General features: G+C 35.7%; 1 protein-coding gene and 1 non-coding gene across 2 annotated transcripts in view; one reads left to right on the plus strand and one right to left on the minus strand.

The window, feature by feature from the left end:
- The window catches only part of FRK (fyn related Src family tyrosine kinase), a 207926-nt gene that overhangs the window by 92004 nt on the left and 92831 nt on the right, over positions 1–23091 (minus strand). Inside the window, exons 6-8 of the mRNA XM_004621761.2 lie at positions 14516–14697; positions 10539–10704; positions 9912–10115 (exon numbers count right to left, since the gene is read on the minus strand). Of these exons, the coding sequence (XP_004621818.2) occupies positions 9912–10115; positions 10539–10704; positions 14516–14697 (552 nt within the window). The remainder of the gene's footprint in view (positions 1–9911; positions 10116–10538; positions 10705–14515; positions 14698–23091) is intronic.
- Positions 13167–13288, plus strand: LOC129404730 (U6atac minor spliceosomal RNA). The gene has a single exon (XR_008630087.1). It is a non-coding gene; the product is annotated as a U6atac minor spliceosomal RNA (small nuclear RNA).

The following is a 23091-nucleotide window of genomic DNA, read 5'->3' on the forward strand; positions in this document are numbered from 1 at the left end:
CAAAAGGACTGGACCAGTGAGCATTCCCACCAACAATGAAAGAGTATCCCTTTCTCCCTATATCCCTGCCAGCACTGGTTGTTCTTGTTCTTTTTGATGTGTACCAGTCTCTGTGGTGTGAGATGATATCTCATTGTTTTTTTGATTCACATCTCCCTGATGATTAGCGATGTAGAGCACTTTTTCATGTGCCTTTTGGCCATTTGTATTTCTTTTTTGAGGAAGCTTCTGTTCATTTCTTCTCCCCATTTTTTGATGAGGTTAGAAGGTTTTTTTCTTGTACAATTCTACTAGTGTCTTGTATATTCTGGATATTAACCTCTTATCAGAGGGATATTGGGTAAATATTATTTCCCATTCTGTGGACTCTCTATCTATTTTGGTCACTGTTTCCTTTGAGGAGCAGAAGCTTCTTAGTCTAAAGTAGTCCCATTTGTTTATGTTTGTTTCACTTGCTTGGTCAGTGTTGTTTTGTTCTTAAAGATGCTTTTAGCTTCAATGTCATGAAGGGTTCTGCCTACATTTTTATCCATGTACCTTATGGATTCAGGTCTGATATTGAGGTCTTTAACCCACTTTGATCTGACTTCTGTGCCTGGCATTAGACAAAGGTCAGTTCATTTTTTTGCAGGTAGCTGTCCAGTTTTTCCAGCACCACTTGTTGAAGAGGTTTTCCTTGTTCCACTTTATATTCCTTGCTCCTTTTTCAAAGAATAAGTGATAATATATTTGAGAGTCTGTGACAGAATATTCAACTCTGTTCTGTTGGTCTGCGGGTCTGTTTCTAGCCCAATACCATGCTGTTTTATTTACTACTGCTTTGTAGTAGGGTTTGAAGTTGGGGAAGGTGATGCCACCATCTTCTTTTTCCCAAGGATTTATTTGGCTATTCGTGAGGGCTTATTGTTCCATATAAATTTCAAGTTGCTTTGTCTATTTCTTTGAAGAATGTCATGGGTATCCTTATAGGGACCACATTAAATCTATATAGTCCTTGGGGGAGTATTGCCACATTGATAATGTTAATCCTACCTATTCATTTCCTAGTGCCCTCTCTTATTTATTGAAGTAGTACTTTGTTATTTTCTTTGTATAGGTATTTGACCTTAAAGTATCCATTATCAAAAGGTTAGATTATTGTAGGAGGAAATTTTAAAAAGGAGTGAAATTCTTGTCATTAGACTTTGAAAATCTAATAATTAGTAAATTCATTATCAGTCCTCTGGTCAACTTAATATAATTCTACTGCCTTCAAAGAACTTCAAGATTCCAAAAATGGAAGAGCTAAAAAGATTTCCACAATATTGGAAGTGCCTTGTTATGAGATTTGAATAAGAAGAGTTAGAGAACTCTCAGATGGTTTGAACAATACAAAAACACAGAGGCTTGAAAATACAGCCTGGAAAAGGAAAAAGATTTCAGAGTGTTCCTAATACATGGAATGGTTCGTGGAGAATGCTCTTGTTCATGAGGCTATTGAGGCAGAGAAGTCAGCTGCTTCTGTTGGACCCAAAAAGAGTGTAAAAATATAAAAGTGCCATAAACAATAATTTACTTCATCTGAGAGAGAGTTGATAACTGTAAGAACAGGTGATGTTCTTATATTATCACTAGACAACTTCAATCTCCCAAAACATAAGCATGTGTCATAAGCACCATGAACTCTGTGTGTGTGCGTGTGTGTGTGTGTCACAGGGGAGGTGAGAAGGGGGCAATTCACTATTTATTTCCTCATACTTTGTAGAATTTTTCTCTTAAATTGACAATGAACCGTTCAGAAATTTCATATTCCAATATCTAGAAATTAAAACTGTAGTAACAGTTGTTTAAATAGTATAAGCTTCTTTCCCAGTAGTAGAATTTCTAAGATTGGTATCACAGCTTTCCTCTTATCAAGAACAGATGCTACTGACAAGTAATTTCTATTTATAAGGATTTCTTTATAGTCTAAAATGACTACTAAGGCCTAAGACTAACCAAGAGGGTAAAAGACAAGAAAGAATCCAATACCGTTCTCTGCCCACCTCTTATGGAAATCTTCCTAGAGTCCTGCCAAACAAGTTTCTCTTTTCTTTGGCAACCAAGTCCTTGTAGCAAAAGCAGGGCATAAATGGAAACTTATCTGGGCTTCAATAAAACAAAAATTTGGGACTGGAGAGATAGGGCAGGTAGAGAATTTGCCTTGCACACAGCCAACCCAGATTCAACCTTCAGCATCCCATATACCAAGACCACCTGAGCACAAAGCTAGAAGAACTAAGTCCTGATTATTGCCAGATCTGACCCAAAAACAAAACAAAAACAAAAATTAAACATGTTCTGCTACTAAGAGTCAGGAAGAGAGTGACTATTAGATATCAGTTTGTCAACAATTCTTAGAGTAAAAATAAGAAGATAATATCTTACACATAGCTTTGTGAACTGAGATTCTATGACTCATTCTGGTTCCCTGGGTAGATTATAAATTTAGAAAAATCTTGACTATTTCTCTCTGATTTTTTTACTTTACTCAAGATTCTATTTTAGTGTCAGCTGCCTTTCAACCATCTTTGCTTAAGAAATTAATAAAATGCTAACGAAAAACAATGGATAAATAAGTGCACATACAAGGTTGAGTCGCACATTCACCCTGGATGGAGACAGTTAAGCCCAGTGCCCACCCAAACAGAACCCCAACATCCAAAAACTTTATACTCCACAATTGCTACCATGCTTCAGGCCAAACACCACTTCTCAAGATGAGCCACACTCAGAAGTCAATGTGCTGAAAAACTCAATTATGTATATTTTATGATTAAAATGTCTAATCTTTCATAGAGTCAGAGATGGGATGCCTTCCCCCATCTCCCTGCTCTTTCAGAAGCCTCAGCAGTCAGGCACACACCCCGAAACTGCCACCCAGTTAAAAATTTAACTCCAGCTGTATTATCTCATCAAAAATATTGGATTTCCTGGAGCACACAGACAAAAATAAGGCCTCGAAACATGCAAATTCCATAACACTGGTAAACCAGGAGTTATACACCAGATTGGATGTTATATAATTTAAAAGAATTTCCGTGCTAATATATTTCAGAGTTAACATGAAAGATTACTAAGATATTGTTACAGGTTAAGCCTTCACTGTTTGGTTTGTCAAGATCCTATCTGGTGTGCTACTACTGGGTTATCACTGTTGTAGAGTTTGGAGATGTTGCTCTAGGCAGTCCAGTCCAGAATTTTTAACTGGATGGTACAGTTGGTGTTAAATTTTCAACTGGCCAGCGGCTTTGGGGATGTGGATGTCACTGCCAGAACGACTGGAAGTACAGGGTGGTAGGGGAAGTTAGACACAGAGAAAGCCTGTCGATATCTGTCACAAAAACCTACATACCTGCATTTTCAGCAGGTTGATTTCTGGATTCGGGAGAACCTAGCAAGCTCCCGGTGGCATATTCATATGCCAAAAACAATAACAATGAAGGGTCTCATTACTCTGACCCTGAAGAACCTCTAATGTGGCACCATTGGGAAGAATGAGTAAAGAGAGGCTGCTAAAATCCCAGGGCTAGGATGAATGGAGAAGTTACTGTGCCTGCTAGAGAAAATAGATGATCAACAGGATGACAGTAATACAGTGACAGTGATAATGTAGAAGGCAACAAATCTTGATTAACAAAATATAAACACAGAAGGCTTAACCTGTAACAACATATTCACTGTATCACTGTATCACTGTATCACTGTCATCCCATTGTTCATCAATTTGCTCGAGCAGGCACCAGTAACATCTCCATTGTGAGACATCTTGTTACTGTTTTTGGCATATCGAACACACCATAGGTAGCTTGCCAGGTTCTGCCGTGTGCACAAGATATTCTTGGTAGCTTGCCAGGCTCTCCAAGAGGAGCAGAAGAATCGAACCCAGGTCGGCTGTGTGCAAGGCAAACACCCTACCTACTTTACTGTCACTCCAGCCCAACAACATATTAGTAATCTCTTCTACAAGGACTTAATTGTTAGAAAGTGAGATACTACAATCCTTGCTAACTTTCTTTACAAAACATTTTTGATCCTTGTTGATAACAAGCAATACTAAATAAATTATTGAGGATCTGCTTTGGGGTCAGGCTTAGGAGTGATGGGAAAATTGAAGACAATGGTGGAGGGAAGGTGTAATGATGGTGGGACTGGTGTTGGAATATTGAATGCCTATAACAAATCATACTGAACAACTTTGTAAACCACAGTATTTATATAAAGTAAGGGGGAAAATAGAAAAAAATAAATAAATATTTTTTAAAGAAAGTCAGAATATGGTTTTGAAAAGAATTTCAGCAAACTTACTATTTTGGAACTCTGACCAAAAATATAATACTATAAAGTTTTTCCTGTTTTTTGTTTCTGTAAAAAAAGATCCCAAATTGTTTTGAGATAAAGTGTTGTCCAACTGATTATTTCTTAAGTTTTACCTTGTATTATAGTCATTTCAAGACTTATCAACACTGTTAACCCATAGTGTCTTCCTGAAAGATATTGTCATATTAATTGTTTTCTCTTCAGTATCTATCACAGCAGATATTCATGGTAAGTTCCCTGAGACTGACTTTAGCTTATTAGTCCAACATTCCAATGAAAGAATAATAATGCTGCCCAAATAAAATAATTATTTTGAGTGTGCATGTAAAAAAATATAATAAGTGCACGTAACCTTCCATGACTCAGCATCCCTTAAAAATTACTTTTTTTAACGTGATACAATAGTGCTAGTTCTGTTTACAGGGTATCTGTAGCATTCCACCTCTGGAGACAAGGTAGAATTATTTACCCAACATTTCTTGTTCTGAGAAAACATGTAATGGCAGCCAATAAGTTGCAGGTACAAGTGGCATATGTATTTCCTAAACCCAAGTATTTAATTTCTAGCATAAAATCTGTAAGAGCTCTTATTCTCACAGAGAATAAGAGGCAACATAACTTTATGGTTTCTCTAGTCAGCCTAAGTTTCTGAGAAAGGGAAAAGAAGCAGATGACTTTTAGTGTGTTTGTGGAATAGGTAAAATCATATGCTCTGAAGACATAGATTTAGTTTTTCCACCACACATATCCAAACACTCTATTGTCAATAGAAAACATTTCACTTGTTATAAAATTTAATTTAATGCATGTCAGGGATTCACAATCATTTTGACCTCTGAAATATAATGTCAACTTTTAAAGTCAAACTTAAAGAAATCAGATTGATATAATGAACAAATTCAGTGCAAATAAGGACACAACACTTAGAATAAAATATATTCTCAAAAAAACTCTTTGCCGTCATATTTTTTTAAAATCCAGGTATGGACCGATGAGAAAGTTCAACTGACTGCAGCATTTGGTTGCATGCAGGAGGTGACCTAGTTAATCCCCAGCACCACATGGTCCCCTAAGCACCACTGTACATAACTGATGGACACCAAGCTGGGAGTAGCCCCTAACCATCTCTGGGTATGTTCCAATATTATTTTAAAATCCAGATATGGAATTTTTGTGTAGTATTTGCATTTGAATGTGGATGATAGCATGAAATAAGTATATTAACAATAAATTTTAAATCATTGTGTTAAGATAGTAATCATGTGAAAAATACATTCAAATGTAATTATACAATATAAAGATAATAAAAGTGCACAACAGGGGCTGGAGAGATAGCACAGCGGGTAGGGCGTTTGCCTTGCACGCGGCCGACCCGGGTTCGAATCCCAGCATCCCATATGGTCCCCTGAGCATGACCAGGGGTAATTCCTGAGTGCAAAGCCAGGAGTAACCCTTTGCATTGCCAGGTGTGACCCAAAAAAAAAAAAAAAAAGTGCACAACAAAGAAATATAGACCTCTTAGAGATTAAACATATCACTGTAGTACTTTTAAAGTATACTGATCTGACTCACTCTAATACTTTCTGAATCTAGAATAAAATGTAGTTTAAATAAAGATGAAAAGCTATTGTATCTTTAATCGTGAAATTTGCAGACAATGAAGATTAAATGTAATTAGGTTAACATTATGTAACATTATTGTTCAGAAATAATACGATCAAAATCTAAGTTCTAGAAATCTCAGCACATTATATTAGAAGATAATGCTTAGTTTCTTCCAAACTATTTTTAGTTGTTTTTACCATTTCCTCCTATCATATAAATTCACTATTATTAAGCAACATGACTTAAAAACCCTATAACATAATGCACATAATGAGATTTATTTGATATTTATTACCCTTTTCTGGAAGAGCTGATTATTTTTCATGAGCTGAAAAAATGTTACATGACAAATGTTGCTTCAAATGACTAATTGTTAACTAGCAGTCTAGATTAATGAACAAGTGAAAATAATTGGGTATTTTTTTTATAATTTAATCTTATAATTCCTATATAGATAGAATACCTGAGTGAAGATTGAAGCCAAATTAAATCAAAGTTTTGAAATTCAATTTACATCCTATTACTATTTTATTCTACATTTTTAACAATTTCTAAATGTATGAATAATAGAATATATTTTACCACTTTCTTAATAGAAAAAAATAAGAAATAGTTTAATGAGACAGTAGGCAGTAAAAAAATGAAAATACGAAAATCAACATATTGCTAGGTTCATGAGTTTTAAGAATTTGCATTTTCTACCAACCTTCCAGAATTTTTTATCTTACAACTCTGAATTTATTATCTAATTGAAAAATACAGGCCCAAACTTCTCCGTAATACAAAAATGGAATATTTTCAAATGTGCTTTTGGCAATCCTGATATACAAGACCCTTTTCATTGAAAAATCATAATGACATAATTTGAATGTACCAAATCATCACCATTTTGTTTCACATAACGTATGATCACAAAGAGACATCTCACATGCACTAACAGCCAGGGTGTTTGGTCCATAAGCCATATGGTCCACTAAGATCCTGAAAAACATCACTGCAATTAGGACATATGCTTGGCAAAGCCTTGGATCACCTGCTGAGCCCTACTTCCTCCAGGAAGTTTCAGCTTGGTGAGAAAATGCATCCTTCCAAGAGCAATGGTTCCCTGTGGGTCTTTGTAGAGTCCAGAGAGTGTGAGTCCCTTATGTTTCAGCTGATCCATGCCGTCCCCGTGCAGCACATGTTGTGAGTAGACAATGTGTCTGAACCCACCTGCCATCTTCCCACAGGTTGTTTTTTGGTGTCCTTTAAAACTCTCCTCTAAAAAGCATGTGTGCAGACTGCCGGCAACTCTAACTTTACTGTTTGTTTACACAGATTTTGATGATATATATTGAAGCTACACAACAATTAAGATTCTACTCTGTGCCTCTTTTGACCTTAGGCATGGTAAGCTTATTTCCTTTCTAGCCTTTTAAAATGTTTAATGGAATTTCATATTTTTCCTATTGAAAAACTCTTAGGTTTTTGTCAAAAGAGATTTGAAATACTACATGAAATGATGTACTCACATCCCTCACCACCACCGCCAAATCACATAAATAAAACATTTCATAAAAAGTCCTTTGATACAATTTATGGGAAGTAAATTTAACAAGAGCTGGCTCATTGTAGAAAAATTCAGCTTATCTTTTCCTGATTCTTTTATTCTATACAGGGAAAGAAATTTATGTCAGTTTAAAAAAATCTATTACTGTGTCTCATAACTGAATCCATTATTTTTCTCCATGATCCATCAGGCAAAAACAAGAATAATAGATTGCTTTGACAGAACCTTGAACATAAATGTCTCCAAGAATCAAATGGAGTAAGTTAAACAAGTTTCAGGTGGTATTGAAACAAGATCAGATAACCTTCTTCATACATTTCCAAATCAGATCATACTAAAGATTTTATTATTAGCAGCAGCAGCAGAAAAATGACAAATTATATACCAGTTGAATTTTCATGATAAAACTTGAATATTCTAATTCAAACCTATATGTTTTAAAGTAAGATTAACTTTGAAAAACAAACTCAAATAAAATGATTGATTTTCTATTCACTTTCAATAACTAGTTATGTATATTCTCAGTTTCACTAGTCAATTTTAAATAATTGAAAATGTCCTATATATGGTAGCTTATTAAAAAGATAGTGTTGGATATATTTTAAAAATACCTTATATTCATGAATATTGTTAGTTCCATATGATTCAGTTACCTAAAAGTCAGTTTGATTCTATTTACATAAATCTGATATATTATGCTTATAATAGTAGCTTCACTTAGGGAACTTTTTAAATAATTGGACATCTATGTAATACCTACCATTCTCTAATTTCATTCATATGAGACAACCTCTCACCTTGTATTCAAGAAAGATGATCACATTCCCAGTTTCAATGGCAAAACTCTTTTTGAATCCATTAGCATATAACATTCACATTAAGGTTATTATTGGTCTAGTCTGGGTCATATGACCCCAATTTTCTCAATCAGAAAGGGAATGACTTTTATGCAAGTTGAAAGTGCAGAAAGGTTTACCATTTTCTCCACATAGATGAAGAAAACAGGGGGCCAATTTTCTGACGACTACTTCTGACCATGAGGTTGAAGACAATGTTAATAACAGAAAGATAAGTCTGAAAAGGATATGGGTCTTAATATCATTCTGCTACTATTGTTTCTGAAGTATATCTAACCTCCTGTCTTTTAGTAAGAGAGTTTATGGATTTACTTAATCTATTGTGAATGGGAGTTTTTCTAATTATTTAGATATGTTTGTGATTAAATTCTAAAGAAAGATGAGAGAATAAACTCAGAAATATTCTGTATTCTTGTGATTTGTTTTATTTATATCACTTTACATCAGAACATCTTTGAGGTATGTACTTTATTTTAAGGAATAGTTAGAAACCTCTTCCTAGTCATCTCATGAGGCAGAGAGTTTGATAGTGCTTAGAAAACAGTATTCTTATAAAAGTAATACAAATTCAAAATGAGTAAAAACCCTTTTGCCCCACCATATGAAAAATACAGTTTTATAAGGTAGGTCATAAATTACTCCTAGCCTCTGGATATGAAACAGAGCTTGAACTGTTTTGTAGTCAATTTAAAACAATGGACTATCAGACAAAAGAGTATTTATTTATTATTATTTAGAAATCCTAGGCCACGGCAATCATAATGTTCTCCTCTTATTTTCCCAAAAGATTTTTATAACTATTTCTCAGGACTTGTGGAATATTAGTTGCTATTGTATGTTTCCATAGATAATAACTCATCAGCTTTGCAATCTAATTCTCAACATTGAGATTAAAATTAATATAGATGATTCTTAGATGACACATACTGAGGTATAAAAAAATTCCATCATTTCCTTAAACAAAATGAGAGATTTTAATGCTTTTCTCAACATCTACTTCTCTTTTGTAGCAAAGGGAAAAATATGTGCAATTACTCCAAGTACAATCAAGTCATTTAACATGGCTTTACCATCAATGTAGTTACAAGATATTTTAAAAGAAAAAAGAAGTCTCAAAACACAGGTCCTGCTGTGCAGCAAAACAATCAAATTTCTTCATAATAACAGACTGATGGGATTCAACATTCTGAGGAATAATGAATAGCCACTTTAATCAGTAAACAGGAAAGTCCTACAATAGTCACTGAGTAAAAATTGATTATCATGTGTTGACTTTCTTGATCAGTATTTCAAACAATAAATATAAATGTAAGTATCTCATAAAAAGAAAATAGGTGCTGTTTAGTATGTTTGATTTCTCCAGGAAGTGAGAAAATGACATATCATCTTAGATTGCTCTGTAGTGTCCCATCAGTAAAACACACCTTTTTTTTATATAAGAATGACCAAATTTACCCTATCATTTGAATGTATTGAATTTTGATTTGATTAATAAGGTTTTATTTCTGGACTGATAATTCAGCTATCTCGCTACTTCTTTATTTGTGTTCTTCAATTTTAACCTTCGTAGTAACTTGTATCATATGGAGAGTTTATTTCAAAATAGTCCTCAAATTTATAATGCAGTGTCTCAAATTTTGGCCTTTCCTTAGGGTCTTCCTTCCAGCAATCCAACATGATGTTGTAGAATTTCTGGGGACATTGAGGTGGTTGAGAAAGTCTATTCTTTTTATTCAAAAACTGCACTACTTCGGAACCTCTCATACCTAAAAAATATAGAATAGAACCAACAAAAAAGCAAGTTAAAGTTCAAATTGGCTCTTTTGGAAACACTATATGTTTTTATTTTAAGGTTTTATTATTGAATCACTGTGAGATAGATATTTATAAAGCTGTTCATGATATGAGAGACTATAGGTTTACCATCCCTTTTCCCAGCTCCAGAGATTATATTAAATTCAACAGCAAGTAGTGTCTATAAGATTGCAATTCAAGAGCAAAGGGGAAAGAGGCAATCTACAACCTCATTAATGCAAATCATCATCATCAAATTTTATGTATTATACTTCTACTGGTATATGGTATGGTCAGCCTCATAACTCTGCCCTCTAAGTCTGGGCAAAGCATTATAGTTACACCTAAGTAAGTGACCTGCAGCTGAAAGGTCCACTTCAGAATTAATTACTCACCACCATAAGGCATTTTGCCATAAGTAATGATTTCATAGAGAAGGATTCCAAATGACCACACATCGGACTTAATGCTGAATTTCTTATTAACCAGGGCTTCAGGTGCAGTCCACTTTACAGGAAGCTTAATATCAGGAGTAGCTTCATAGATGTCTTCATTATCTACCTGTTGATACATTAAGAAATAAGGCTAAATTAATTTTTTTGTGCCACTATTCATTCCCACTGAAAATGTCCCACTAAATTTTACAGGTAAAGGTTTTCTAAAAGATCAGTTCAAATCATAATTATAGCAGTAGATTTCAAATCATGCCTACAAGCCTGAAAAAAATCTGTGGAAAATAATAAAATATCATTTGAGAATCTACTATGCACTAAAAATAACACAGGAAGTATTTTATTGCATATGGGCAAATTCGTATAATGTGATACACACCTTTATGTATAGACTTTAGCAAATTTTTAAAAAGTGAAAGCCTGCCACCAGCAGGTCAACCTGTATCTGTGGGGCAAGTGCATCAACAGCCTGATGGTGCCTTTAGACTTCCTGATATCCTAAAATTGTCGCTATACCTTTGTCCAGACCCCAATAACTTGGGGCCAAGTTTATCAAGAAACTAAATGGCCAAAAGTTATGTATGTGGGAGCCACACCCACAAACCACCTCCAGCTCAACTATGCAAGCTCATTTTATTGGCCTTATTTTAGAAATCCATAAATCTTGAAAGAGATCAAAGGCCACAATTAGGGCCAGTGGCACACTGTGGGCATGCCCTACAGGGCATATGCCAATAGTTTATTTCTCTGGAAAAGATGGAAACAAGGGCCATGATCCAGAGACACACAAAAGAATCTCTGAACCGAAAGCTCGCTGCAGAGATGCCTCTAGACTTAGCCAGGCTGACTTTACAGGATGCCTCAGACAGGGGCAAGTGTTGTCCGTCCACCTGCCCCCTAAAAACCCACCAACTTACATAACCAATGAGAAGTGCAGGTACGCGGGTTCGGTGACAGCAAACTCCAGGCCTCAAGGGATAGTAAATGGGCCAGTCCTTCTCATCCCCACTGCATTCCACCCCCCCACACACACACACACATATTCTGGCCCCAAGGGACCCTGGAGGTCAAGCCCACAAGCTGCCTTCTGCTACTTAAGCTCCTTATTGGCTAGGTTCCAGAAACTACACAGAAGAATTTCAGAACCAAGAAACTCGCTACAGAGATTTCTCCAAACCTTACTTCTCTAAAATTTTGGAATTCTAGGAGAGTGCAGCCGCAACATCTTACTCTATTTATAACAAGCAATACAAACATAGTATGGGGGAGATTGTCTACCAGGCAGGGGGAGGGGTGGGATGGGTGGGATACTGGAGATCTTGGTGGTGGAGGATGTGCACTGGTGGAGGGTTAGATGATCAATCATTGTATGACTGAAACTCAAACAGGAAAGCTTTGTAACTGCATCTCATAGTGATTAAAAAATAGTAATAAAAAATTAATTAAATTAACATTCTGAATTTTTAAAAGTACTGTGGATTTTATGCCCAATTCAATCATCTTAATCAATGGCTGAATAATTAGCAGTACTCCTACATTAAAAAAATTAAAAAATTAACAATTAAGAGTGTTAATTGTTAATTTTTTTATTTTATTTACTGATTTACTCTGGCATTAAAAGGCTACTGACCTAGCTTGCCACCTTCAACAGAGAAGAGGCCAGGCAGTCTGGTGAGCAACGTGGCCAGAGAAATGCTCCGACCCGAATCCGGGCCAACAACACCAGGGATCCAGACGGAGGAGGTACAGCTGGTACACCTTCTCCAGATGGAGCCCTGGCGACACTGAGCAGCAACTAACACGGCTCTGGGTTGCGGGACTGGAACACATCCGAGCCGCGCGGCCGCGTTAGACCTTTTCTAAGAACTGAAAACATACCATCTTTTAATGACAAACCAATTATCAAATGCTTCCTTAATAGGGCTGTCTTCCTTGGGGGGAAACTCCAACAACAATAGTGAGTTTTGTTTTGCAATATGGAATGTAATCAAGGTAGAGAGAAAATGAAGTGAAATTCATCAGTTATACAGTTGAGGGGGGGCGGGGGCGGGGGGTATACTGGGGATTTTGGTGGTAGAATATGGGCACTGGTGAAGGGATGGTGTTTGAATATTGTATAACTGAGACATAAACCTGAAAACTTTGTAACTTTCCACATGGTGATATAATAAAAATTAAAAAAAAAAGGCTACTGACCTAGATGGTTATCATTACACAACTTTCTAGTCTTCTAAAATGGAATACAAATGATCTTACTTAATATGTCAGCTTACTGGGACATTACTTCATTAGAAAAGAAAATATGAATAACATCATGAATATAAAATGATAATCATTTATTTGTCTTGTTTTATATTCCACACCCATATTTTAAGGGTACAGTGTGGAAATTAAAAATTAAATATAGAAAAAAATAAACAGAAGAAAACATCCAATAATATGTCTCTTGTATCACTTCCTTTTGGTGCACTGTCATGAAACAGGAAGGAAGGGGAGATGTAGAAGGAGATTAAATAGTCAATAAATGTGAGAACACTGCAATCAAGGTCTACACCTAAAAATTTATGTGCAGTGTTGTATGAAAGGAGAGAAGGTTAGCACTCCCCTTGACAAGGATTGAAGAGGCTTCGGCCTTGCAACACGCATAGGTTAAGGCACTGCCACCTACTTCGTGGCATCTAACAAACATTTTTATGCTGGGACCATTGGTGGTGGAAAATGGGCACTGGTGGAGGGATGGGCATTTGATCATTGTATGACTGAAACGTAAGCATGAAAACTTGTAAGTCTGTAACTTTGTCTCATGGTGACTCACTAATAAAATAAAATAAAATAAATAAATAAATAAATAATTTATGTGCACCACAATCATAGTTAGACATGTGTGCAACTCTGTCATCATAACATTAACAACATCAACAATAGCTGAAGTGATAGAAGGGCTAAGAAAAATTCAATATATGCTTGACTTTAGCAGCATACATATTAGTCTTGCATAAAATGAAGAAAGGTGAATAGGGTAACTGTACAAAATATACTTTTTGTAAGGGAAATAGAGACACATTAGCAGAGGTCACTGGAACTAAATAAAACATTAATTTAAAGTAATTTAAAATACAGACTTAAATTTACATACTTTTCGATCTGGTTTGTAATTGTTTGCCTTTGGGAAGAAACAGAAATGGAAGGTAGTTTATCCATAAAGACAGTCTACTAAAGTCATCAATGGACCATTATTTTAAAGAATACTTGTAAATCTACTGATCTACTTACAATTTTGAGCTTTTATAAAATTAATTAAAACAAAAACAAATCTAACTATATTTAAAGGTATAAATGTATATATACACATATACATAATGCAATATATACATGTTATATATAATGATTAAATCATGCAGTTCACTGCAATTTGGATGAAACTGTAGGATATTATGCTCAGTGAAATAAATGAAAAGGGCAAATACTGGATTATCTTGCTTATATAGAATAAGTGGCCAAGAAATGTCAGGCATCTAAGGGAGGATACCTCAATTATCCTTGACTCTAAATATAGAAATGAGATGGATAGGGAAAGAAATAAATAGAGGGGAAAATAAGAGACAGATGGGAGGTAAAAGGGGCAGAGAGGTCAGGGACCTCAGGCATGCTGGTGGTATAGAGGTGTTGTATATGTATCTAGACCACAGATCCCAACACACTATAAGAATGAGACCCAAACTACCAGGACCAAACTTTAAAATCAGCCTATAAAGGAGGCAGGTTGGGAAGTAGGTAAGAACCTGGGATTATTAGTGAAGGGAAGTTGACACGTGGTGGGATTGGTGTTGAGACATTTTATGCTCGAAAATCTGTCATGAACAACTTTGTAAATCATGATGACTTGATTAAAAAATAAATTTTAACAATTTAAAATTCACCTTAAAAACTCTTGCAAGTCCAAAATCTGCCACTTTGTAGATGTTATGCTCACCAACCAGGACATTTCTGGCAGCCAGATCTCTATGAATATAGTTCTGGGACTCGAGATAAGCCATTCCACAGGCTACTTGTGCTGCCATGTCTACCTGATCATTCAGATGAATTTTTAATCCGGCATCACCTGGGCAATAAGAGAAAACAAGAGAATTACTTAGGAAAACATTAACTATTGAAATAAATTCTAAGCATCTTGTTACTGAACTATCATTTGTTAATTATGTGCCACATCACTGATCTATTAAGCATCAAAATAAAATCAATGCAAAGTATATCATTTCCTGTAAGTAGTTAATAAGATTATAATTTTAGAGTATAAACATACTCCAATGTTGTGATCCTCCATTCCCTGCATGAATATTACACAGATAAAAGAGCAACAGCATCAGGCCAGAACAGTACAGTGGGTAGGGTGCTTGCCTCGCAGTTAGCTGACCCCATTTCAATCCATGACACCACATATGGTCTCCGAAAACCACCAGGAGTGATCTCTGAGAGCAGAGCTGGGAGTTAGTTCTGACACTTCCAGGTGTGGCCCCAAAACTGAAAATAAAAGCGCATACATACAGACACAGGCACATAGACACACAGACACACAAACACATACACACACACACTTATAGAGCAAGAGTATCACATACTTCATAGAGCTATAAATATCTGAAATAATCTGATCTTTGCCATTAAATAATATATTATATAATTTAAGTATAAATTAGTCATGTAGTCAATACTTGCAAGAAAACAAAATCAGTCAGAACAATGAGATGAGAACCTGATGAGAACATTCTAATAGTCAAAGATTTTGAGGAATAGTGTCAAATAGCAAAGTCCAGCAGAAAATGGACTAATGGATGTTGGTAAATATAGCAATAAGGAAGTTATCTGTGGCATTTGTGGCAGGAAGAGTAGTTTCACTGGAGAAGAAGTATAAGGATTTAAGAAATGAACATGAGCTAGAACATAGCTACAGCTACAGCAGATACTCATGTCTAAAATCTTCATTAAGAAAGGAAGTCAACAAAAAGTAATAGAAGAAAATGTAAATTAAGGGTAAGATATTGTCAAATTGAGGATAGCGGGAAACTGTCAATGATACCATACTCAGGGGATTCTGTAATACTTGCCATGTGTTTATTCTTGGTTGACGCAATGGCTGCTCAGTATATTGCTTGATCAGTTTATATTTAATAACAATTATACTATGATATTTGCACTTTCTATACATAATTTATATTTTTCAATTGAAAATCAAATAAATTTAGTTGAAGACATTTTAAATAGTCAATACTTAAGAACAGTGTGTGATCTGTACATATATGGAATTTTTTAATGCAATCAACATATTTAAGTGAGAAGCAAGGTAAAACTAGCTGCTCAGTGTTCAATTTGCTCTTTTATTCCCAGGAAAACAGAGAAGACTATGCTCCTCATCTTCCTTTGTAAATTGGACCATGTCACTAGTTCTTTGCACTTCAGTGTGTGCAGAGAAAATGTTCAGCACATACAGAGCTGGCACATAAAATCTCCCACATTTTTATCACTAGGTGAATAACTTTTGAACTAGAAGAGCTGTAGGATGGAAAAGTATAAATTCTCTTTGCCAGTATTTTAAGAAAATCACCTTGTATTATATATAAAATATGACTATGGTACAAGATGGAGTCTTTTAAACTATTCATTATAACAGTAAACTTTATTATTCAGTCTGAAATGAGATGTAATCAAAAAACATAATGGACAAAATAATGGTAAAATATTGAAGTTCTGTCAGCTAAAATAGCTAAGCCACATATTAAATTCACTCAATAGTAAAATAAATGCAAAATGGTTAAGATAAACAGCTGACTAGTCCTAGACTATGGAACAAGCGGTTCAAGCAGTTTCTAAATTCCAGAATATACGGGTTTCACTTCCAAGATATTATAAAAGACAGAAATTTCATCATACTCTAAGTCTGCCCTTTTTCTCTCTTGCTTGCTCACTCTGGTTGACCATGTGGCAGGTTAACCTAAAAAGAGATTCATTTTACAAGGAAAACAGGGAAGTCTTTGCCAACAGCCAGCAAGAAACTAAACCCAACAGTGCCGTAGATACCACCTTCTGGCAAACAGTCATCTGAGGGAGCTTAGAAGTAGGTCATCCTCCCTTAGAATCTTCAGATGGTACATCTGCCAGCACCATGACTGCAACTATGTGAGAACCCAGCACACACAGACCTATCAGAGCTGGACCTGAACTCCTGGCCAGAGAAATTATGAGATAACACAAGTGTTTTAGCTTTAAGTCTCTCAGTTTAGGATAATTAACATGTGTTGATCATTGATTTGCTCAAGCAGGTGCCAGTAACGTCTCCATTCATCCCTGTCATGTGCTAGTGTAGCCCGATGGCTTATAGGGGGCTCTTTCAGGATAAGGGGAATGAGGACCATCGTTGTTACTGTTTTTGGCATACCGAGTACGGCACGGGTAGCTTTGCCTGGCTCTGCTGTGCAGGCAGAATACTCTCGGTATCACAATGATATTCTCTTATCATTGTGAAGCAGAATTTACCAAGCTATACAGTATAGGTATATATTTAAAATTAAATATGTATATATGTATGTTTTTCTTCTACCACTTTTCATATGATTAATTTCCAGGAAATCACCTAAATTAGCACTCAGAGCAATTATTGAAAGTACACAGGCCGTTTGGCTTGAACGCAGCTGACCTGGATTCGATACTTCCGCCCCTCTCTTTCTAATTTTTAGACACGGGTTCGATTTCTCTGTCCTTCTCAAAGAGCCCGGCAAGCTACCGTGAGTATCTCACCTGTATGGCAGAGCCTGGCAAGCTACCCATGGAGTATTCAATATGCCAAAAACAGTAACAAGTGTCACAATAGATGTTACTGGTGCCCGCTCGAGCAAATCGATGAGCAACAGGATAACAGTGATACAGTGATACATATTATTATAATTTTTCCATTTCACAAAGTTTCCTCCTACTCACAGGAATAGTTAATAAGATTGTAAGTAATAGACTGCAAACTCATACCTAGGTATATTTGAAGCTGAAATCTTATGTACTCAAGAATTATTCTATGCTGCGATTCTAAATGTGCCTAATGATTTCTGAGCACTAAAGAGTCGAGAAATAAAGACAGACTTCCATTAACACAGACAGCAAAGAGAAATATATCTGTACTGGGTTAAGGGGTATCTCAAGGAAAACATTCCTAACTAAAGTTCAGTGTTACTTATGTAAATTTTTCAAAAGAGTAATGAGAAACATGCTAAGAACTGATTTTAAAGAGAAGAGAAAAGGAAAATATCTTGATATATGTTTAAAATGTTCTAAGTATTTATTGAAAAGAAATCTAACAAGACTAGATAGAATGTACATTTATGCATGCATAAACACACGTGTAGAAAGATGAAATATTAATAGATAAATATATAGTTATATATGGATACAAGATAGATTTATTCTCTGTACTTTTCATTAAAAAACACAAGTCATCAATTATCCTAGTGGTTAAATTTTTGACAAGACTTTCACATTTTGGAAAAATTTATTACAAAATATATTTAGAGAATCTTAGGGATTGACAGAGTTTTAGAAAAAATTATGTACATTATCTCAAGTATCAACATACCAACTAATCCTACTTCATTAACTATAAAAAGGTTTTCACTACAGGCTCAATAGGAAAGGAAAAGGGCACTCGGCTTTTGCTACCCTGAAGAGAGAAGTTTTCTAGAAACTGCCTAACAAACCTCAGAGAATACTTCTAGATTGATCACAATTTGTCAAAACTGAAATACAGATTCACAAACCTTTGAGAATTTTTATCTTCAGGGGGAAAAAAATCAATTGTACTCCAATATTCCAGTATTCAAGCTTAATAAATATATTGTGATGGTCTTTAAGAATGCCAGATTTATTTTAAGTTCAGATTGTTGAATTTAAACCCTCTTTATTAGGAAGGGTTTAATAGGAATGACCATATAGTGTTTACTCCTCATGGTTGCTATGTATTTTGGCAAATGAAGGTCTTAGTAAACTAGAACCTGAAGTCCTGGCACAGAAAATGATATGGCTTATCCTCAGGTCTTCGTAAAACATATCAAAGAGCCTCAGAAATCTTCAAGATAAGAGCAACAACTTCTAAATCATGGGAATTACAGAAAGAGAGGAACTAAAGAAAGTGGAAGACTAATTAATGGAAGAAATTATTTTCTGAAACATGTAGGGTCTGACGAAGAAGAAATTGTGCATTGATTCAGGAGGTCTAAAAAGTGCCAAACAAAATTAACCAAAACCAGTAGGACACATTTGCATCGATGCGAACTGAAAGTAGACTATAGACCGAAAATAAAGGCCACTCAATACCTCTATTGCAAACTACAACACCCAAAAGGAGAGAGAACAAAAGGCAATGCCCTGCCACAGAGGCAGGGTGGGGTGGTGGGGGATTGGTGGGGGTGGTGAGAGGGGTACTGGGATCATTGGTGGAGGTGAATGGGCACTGGTGGAGGGATAGGTAAACGATCACTGTATGAGTGAAATGCAAACACAAAAGTTCATAAGTTTGTAATTGTACATCACAGTGATTCTCTAATAAAAAATGTTTAAAAAGTGGGAAGAATCAAAATGAGACTGACTTTTACAGTGGCAAGAGAGAAGCCTCCGATACAGGGGAACAGTATAAAATTCACATCATATTTTTCAAACAAAATTCAACAAAAAAGAAGAGAATAAGAATGGTGCATTTAACATAAAAAATGCAATCACTGTTCACAATAGCTAGAATATGGAAACAACCCAAGAATAGATGACTGGTTAAAGAAACTACAGTGGTCCAGACCTCGTGCCAGGCTGTCTTCACTCAGGCAACTCCGAGGGGGGCTGGTTCAATTTCCCTCCTGACCCCAACCGAGCCCCAGTAGCCAAAAACCTCCAGAACCCAATTACCATCATGCTCACAGCCACTCTGCACAGGCTCTGATGAGCCTCACCCATGAGTGAATCTACAGAAAATCCCAAGTATGTGGGACTTGTGACTGAAATGTCCTAGTTTCCTCCTCAGGAATGAGCCTTCTCCCCCCATCTCCTAAGTTTACCTGTAGCCTGTCAGTCACACCCACAAACTGTCCCTGCACCATATAATCTCATCAATGGCCATGAATTGATGGCCAAAGACTCAGGAATAAAGCTCCCAGAAAAAAGCAACATAGGCCTCACCCATAAGTGAATCTGCTGTATAATTACATTCTAAATTTTAGAATTCTTGGAATGACTAATCCTATTCAACACCACTGATGTACCAAGAGTAGCACACAACTTTTGACTGGGTTTAACAAGCAAGTTTGTAATCTCTTATACAGAAGTTAATGTCTCCAGGACGAAATACAACATCTTCACACACTTTCCTCTAAGAAAACTATATTGGACCATTTTTAGCAGATTATTCATAACAAGCAACACAAAATTAATTGCTTCAGTTCTGCTTTGGGGGCACAGTTTGGGATTTGGGGTGAAAATATTCAAAATGTGATGGTGGAAAGATGCAATGGTGGTGGGATTGGTGTTTGAGTATTAAATGTAACTAATTATTGTGAACAACTTTATAAAATTAAAATTTATTTTAAAAAAAGAAACTATGGCATGAAACACTGTGCAACTGTTAGAAAAGATGAAGTCATGAAACTTGCTTGTAAACTGATGGAATGGAGAATGGTGGGAATTCTGACTGGTCCAGACTTTTTTGGAAAACAATATGGGCATTCCTTAAAAAACTAGAAGTTGAGCATCCATATGACCCAGTAATACCACTTCTGGGACTATATCCAGAGGGTGCAAAAAAGCACAGTAGAAATGACATCTGTACCTGTATGTTTATTGCAGGACTGTTTACAATAGCCAGAACTAGAAACAACCCGAGTGCCCAAGAACAGAAGACTGGTTAAAGAAACTTTGGTAAAACTATACAGAATACTGTGCAGCTGTTAGGAAAGATGAAGTCATGAAATTTGCTTATAAGTGAATGGACATGGAGAGTATCATGCTGAGTGAAATGAGTCAGAAAGAGAGGGACAGACATAGAATGACTACACTCATTTGTGTAAATAAAATAACATACTGTGAGACTAATAACCAAAGAGATTAGAGACAAGAGCCAGGAATATTGCCTCAAAGTTGGAAGTCAGCCTCATGTGATGAGGGAAAAGGCAGTTGGGATGGGGAAGGGACCACTAAGTCAATGATGGTTGGAGGAATTGCTCAGGATAAAACATGTGTGCTGAAAGTAGACAAAGACCAAACATGATGGCCTTTCATTATCTGTATTGCAAACCATAATTCCCAAAGTAGAGAGAGAGTAAAAAAAGGAAAACAATAGCCATAGAGGCAGGGGGTAGGGTAGGGTGCAGGTGGTGGGAGGGATACTGAGGACATTCGTGGTGGAAAATATACACTGGTGGAGAGATGGATGTTTGATCATTGTATGACTGAAACTTAATCACAAAAGCTTTGTAACTGTATCTAACAGTGATTCAATAAAAAAGTTAAAAATTTTAAAAGAACATGCAATCAATAATCCTGCAAGATTATAATTTATATTTTAATGAGTGATAGAAATGTTTTCAGACTAACAACACCTGAAAATCTGTTGTGTCTAAATTAGCTCTGCAAGGAATACTGAATGGAAAACTAAATTAATTCATTAATAGTAAATAGCCAAAATGATTAAAATCTTTATTAAATGGCAGCAAATTTGTTCATATAAATAATTTCTCTAAATGTCAATACATGATACAAAGAATAACAAAGAAGATCAGTATAACTGACAGTGAGTGAAAAGGAAGTTGTGAAGTAACAAAAACAAGAATTGTATGGGTTATATGGTGAGAAGAACCAGTGGGAATCACTGGCAGTTTTGAGCTGAGGAGGAATATGTTATGATTTACATTCTAACAGAATCTCTGCTATATGAAGAAGAGACTGAAGGGAACACAAATCAATTGTTTTAGTTCTCAAAAGAGAAAGACCAATTTGGAGGCTATTACCAAAGCCAGGAAATAACTGATGACATTTAGAATAGGGTGAGAGTGTTGAGAATTTCTAAAATCTTAGATGTATTTGGAAAGCAAAGAAGTGGGATTTGTTAATGGTTTACATATAGGAGATGAGGTGCCAGAGAGATTGTATAACAGGTAAGGCACTCGTCTTGCATGTGACCTACCCAGGTTTGATACCTAGCACCCCATAGGGTTCCCGGAGTTCTTCAGGTGTAATCCCTGAGTGTAGAGCCAGGCGTAGAGCCCAGAACACAGCTAAGTATGTTCCATACGCCTATAGAAATATCGATCAAGATATAATTAAGAGAAGTAGACATGATTTCAAGATTTTTGATATTAATTTTGACAGTGTCAAAAAACAAAAAAAAAAACCACAAGAGTAGCAGATTACAGGGAATAACTTGAGATCAATTTTAGATAGGTTGCTTTGAAATACCTAACAGTCCAGTCATATGCAATTTCTAAAAGAGAGCTATCTACAACATTTACTATTATCCTTTTGATAGCTGATTTAGTTTTCAGTGCCAGAGATCAAATCCAGGGCCTCATACTTGCAAGGCAATTCTACCACTGAGCTTTCTCTCCAGCCTTCAATAACTTCTAGTACTACACTATTTCCTGTAGATTTTCTTTATGCTTTTATTTGTTATTTATTTTTTTAATTTTATTTTAATCACTAACTTATAATACAGTTGATGATAGGACTTCATGCTTACAGTGTTTCAATACCACATCCTCTACCAGAGTATCAACTTCATTCCTCATTATCTCAAGGTTTCCCAGCACCCTCTAACAAACCTCTGACACAATCTCCCCACCACAGTAAGCTCACTTTTTAGACAAATTTTCAGCTTCTGTTGTTTCAAGCCATTTGTTCCTTTCTTCCTTCCTTCCTTCCTAAGCTTCTTTACATCCCACATATAAGAGATCATTCTGTATATGTTTTTCTTTTTCTAGCTGGCGTTATTACTTATTTTGACTTGGACAAATGAAAGGGGCACAGAAGTTACATGTCACTCCTGGTCCTAGCTTTGAGAGTAAGAATGAGATTAGACATACCTTCTTCAACCAAGATAATTAAAAATAGCCAAGTCACCACCCAACACTTTCAAATATGCAGTATATGCAAAATAAACATCTGTTGTACAAAGTCTCTGGAATTTGGGGACTGTTTCTTACTGTATCATACCAACAATACCCATAATACCACATTCAGATGGAAAAGTTAAGGTATTTGAGCGTAAACAAAGGCAGTTACATAATTTAAGGAATCACTAAAACAAGAATTGTATTAAACCACAAGATGTAGAGAATAGCAAAGAAATCAATAAATGTTGCAGAAGAGTCTTAGGAAATTAAAAAGATTTAACGGACTGGAGCAATAGCACATCCAGGTAGGGCATTTGCCTTGCACAATTCCTCTGTCCCTCTTGGGGAGCCCGGCAAGCTACCAA

This window comes from Sorex araneus, chromosome 4 (assembly GCF_027595985.1).
Source record: "Sorex araneus isolate mSorAra2 chromosome 4, mSorAra2.pri, whole genome shotgun sequence".
NCBI classification, from domain to species: domain Eukaryota; kingdom Metazoa; phylum Chordata; class Mammalia; order Eulipotyphla; family Soricidae; genus Sorex; species Sorex araneus.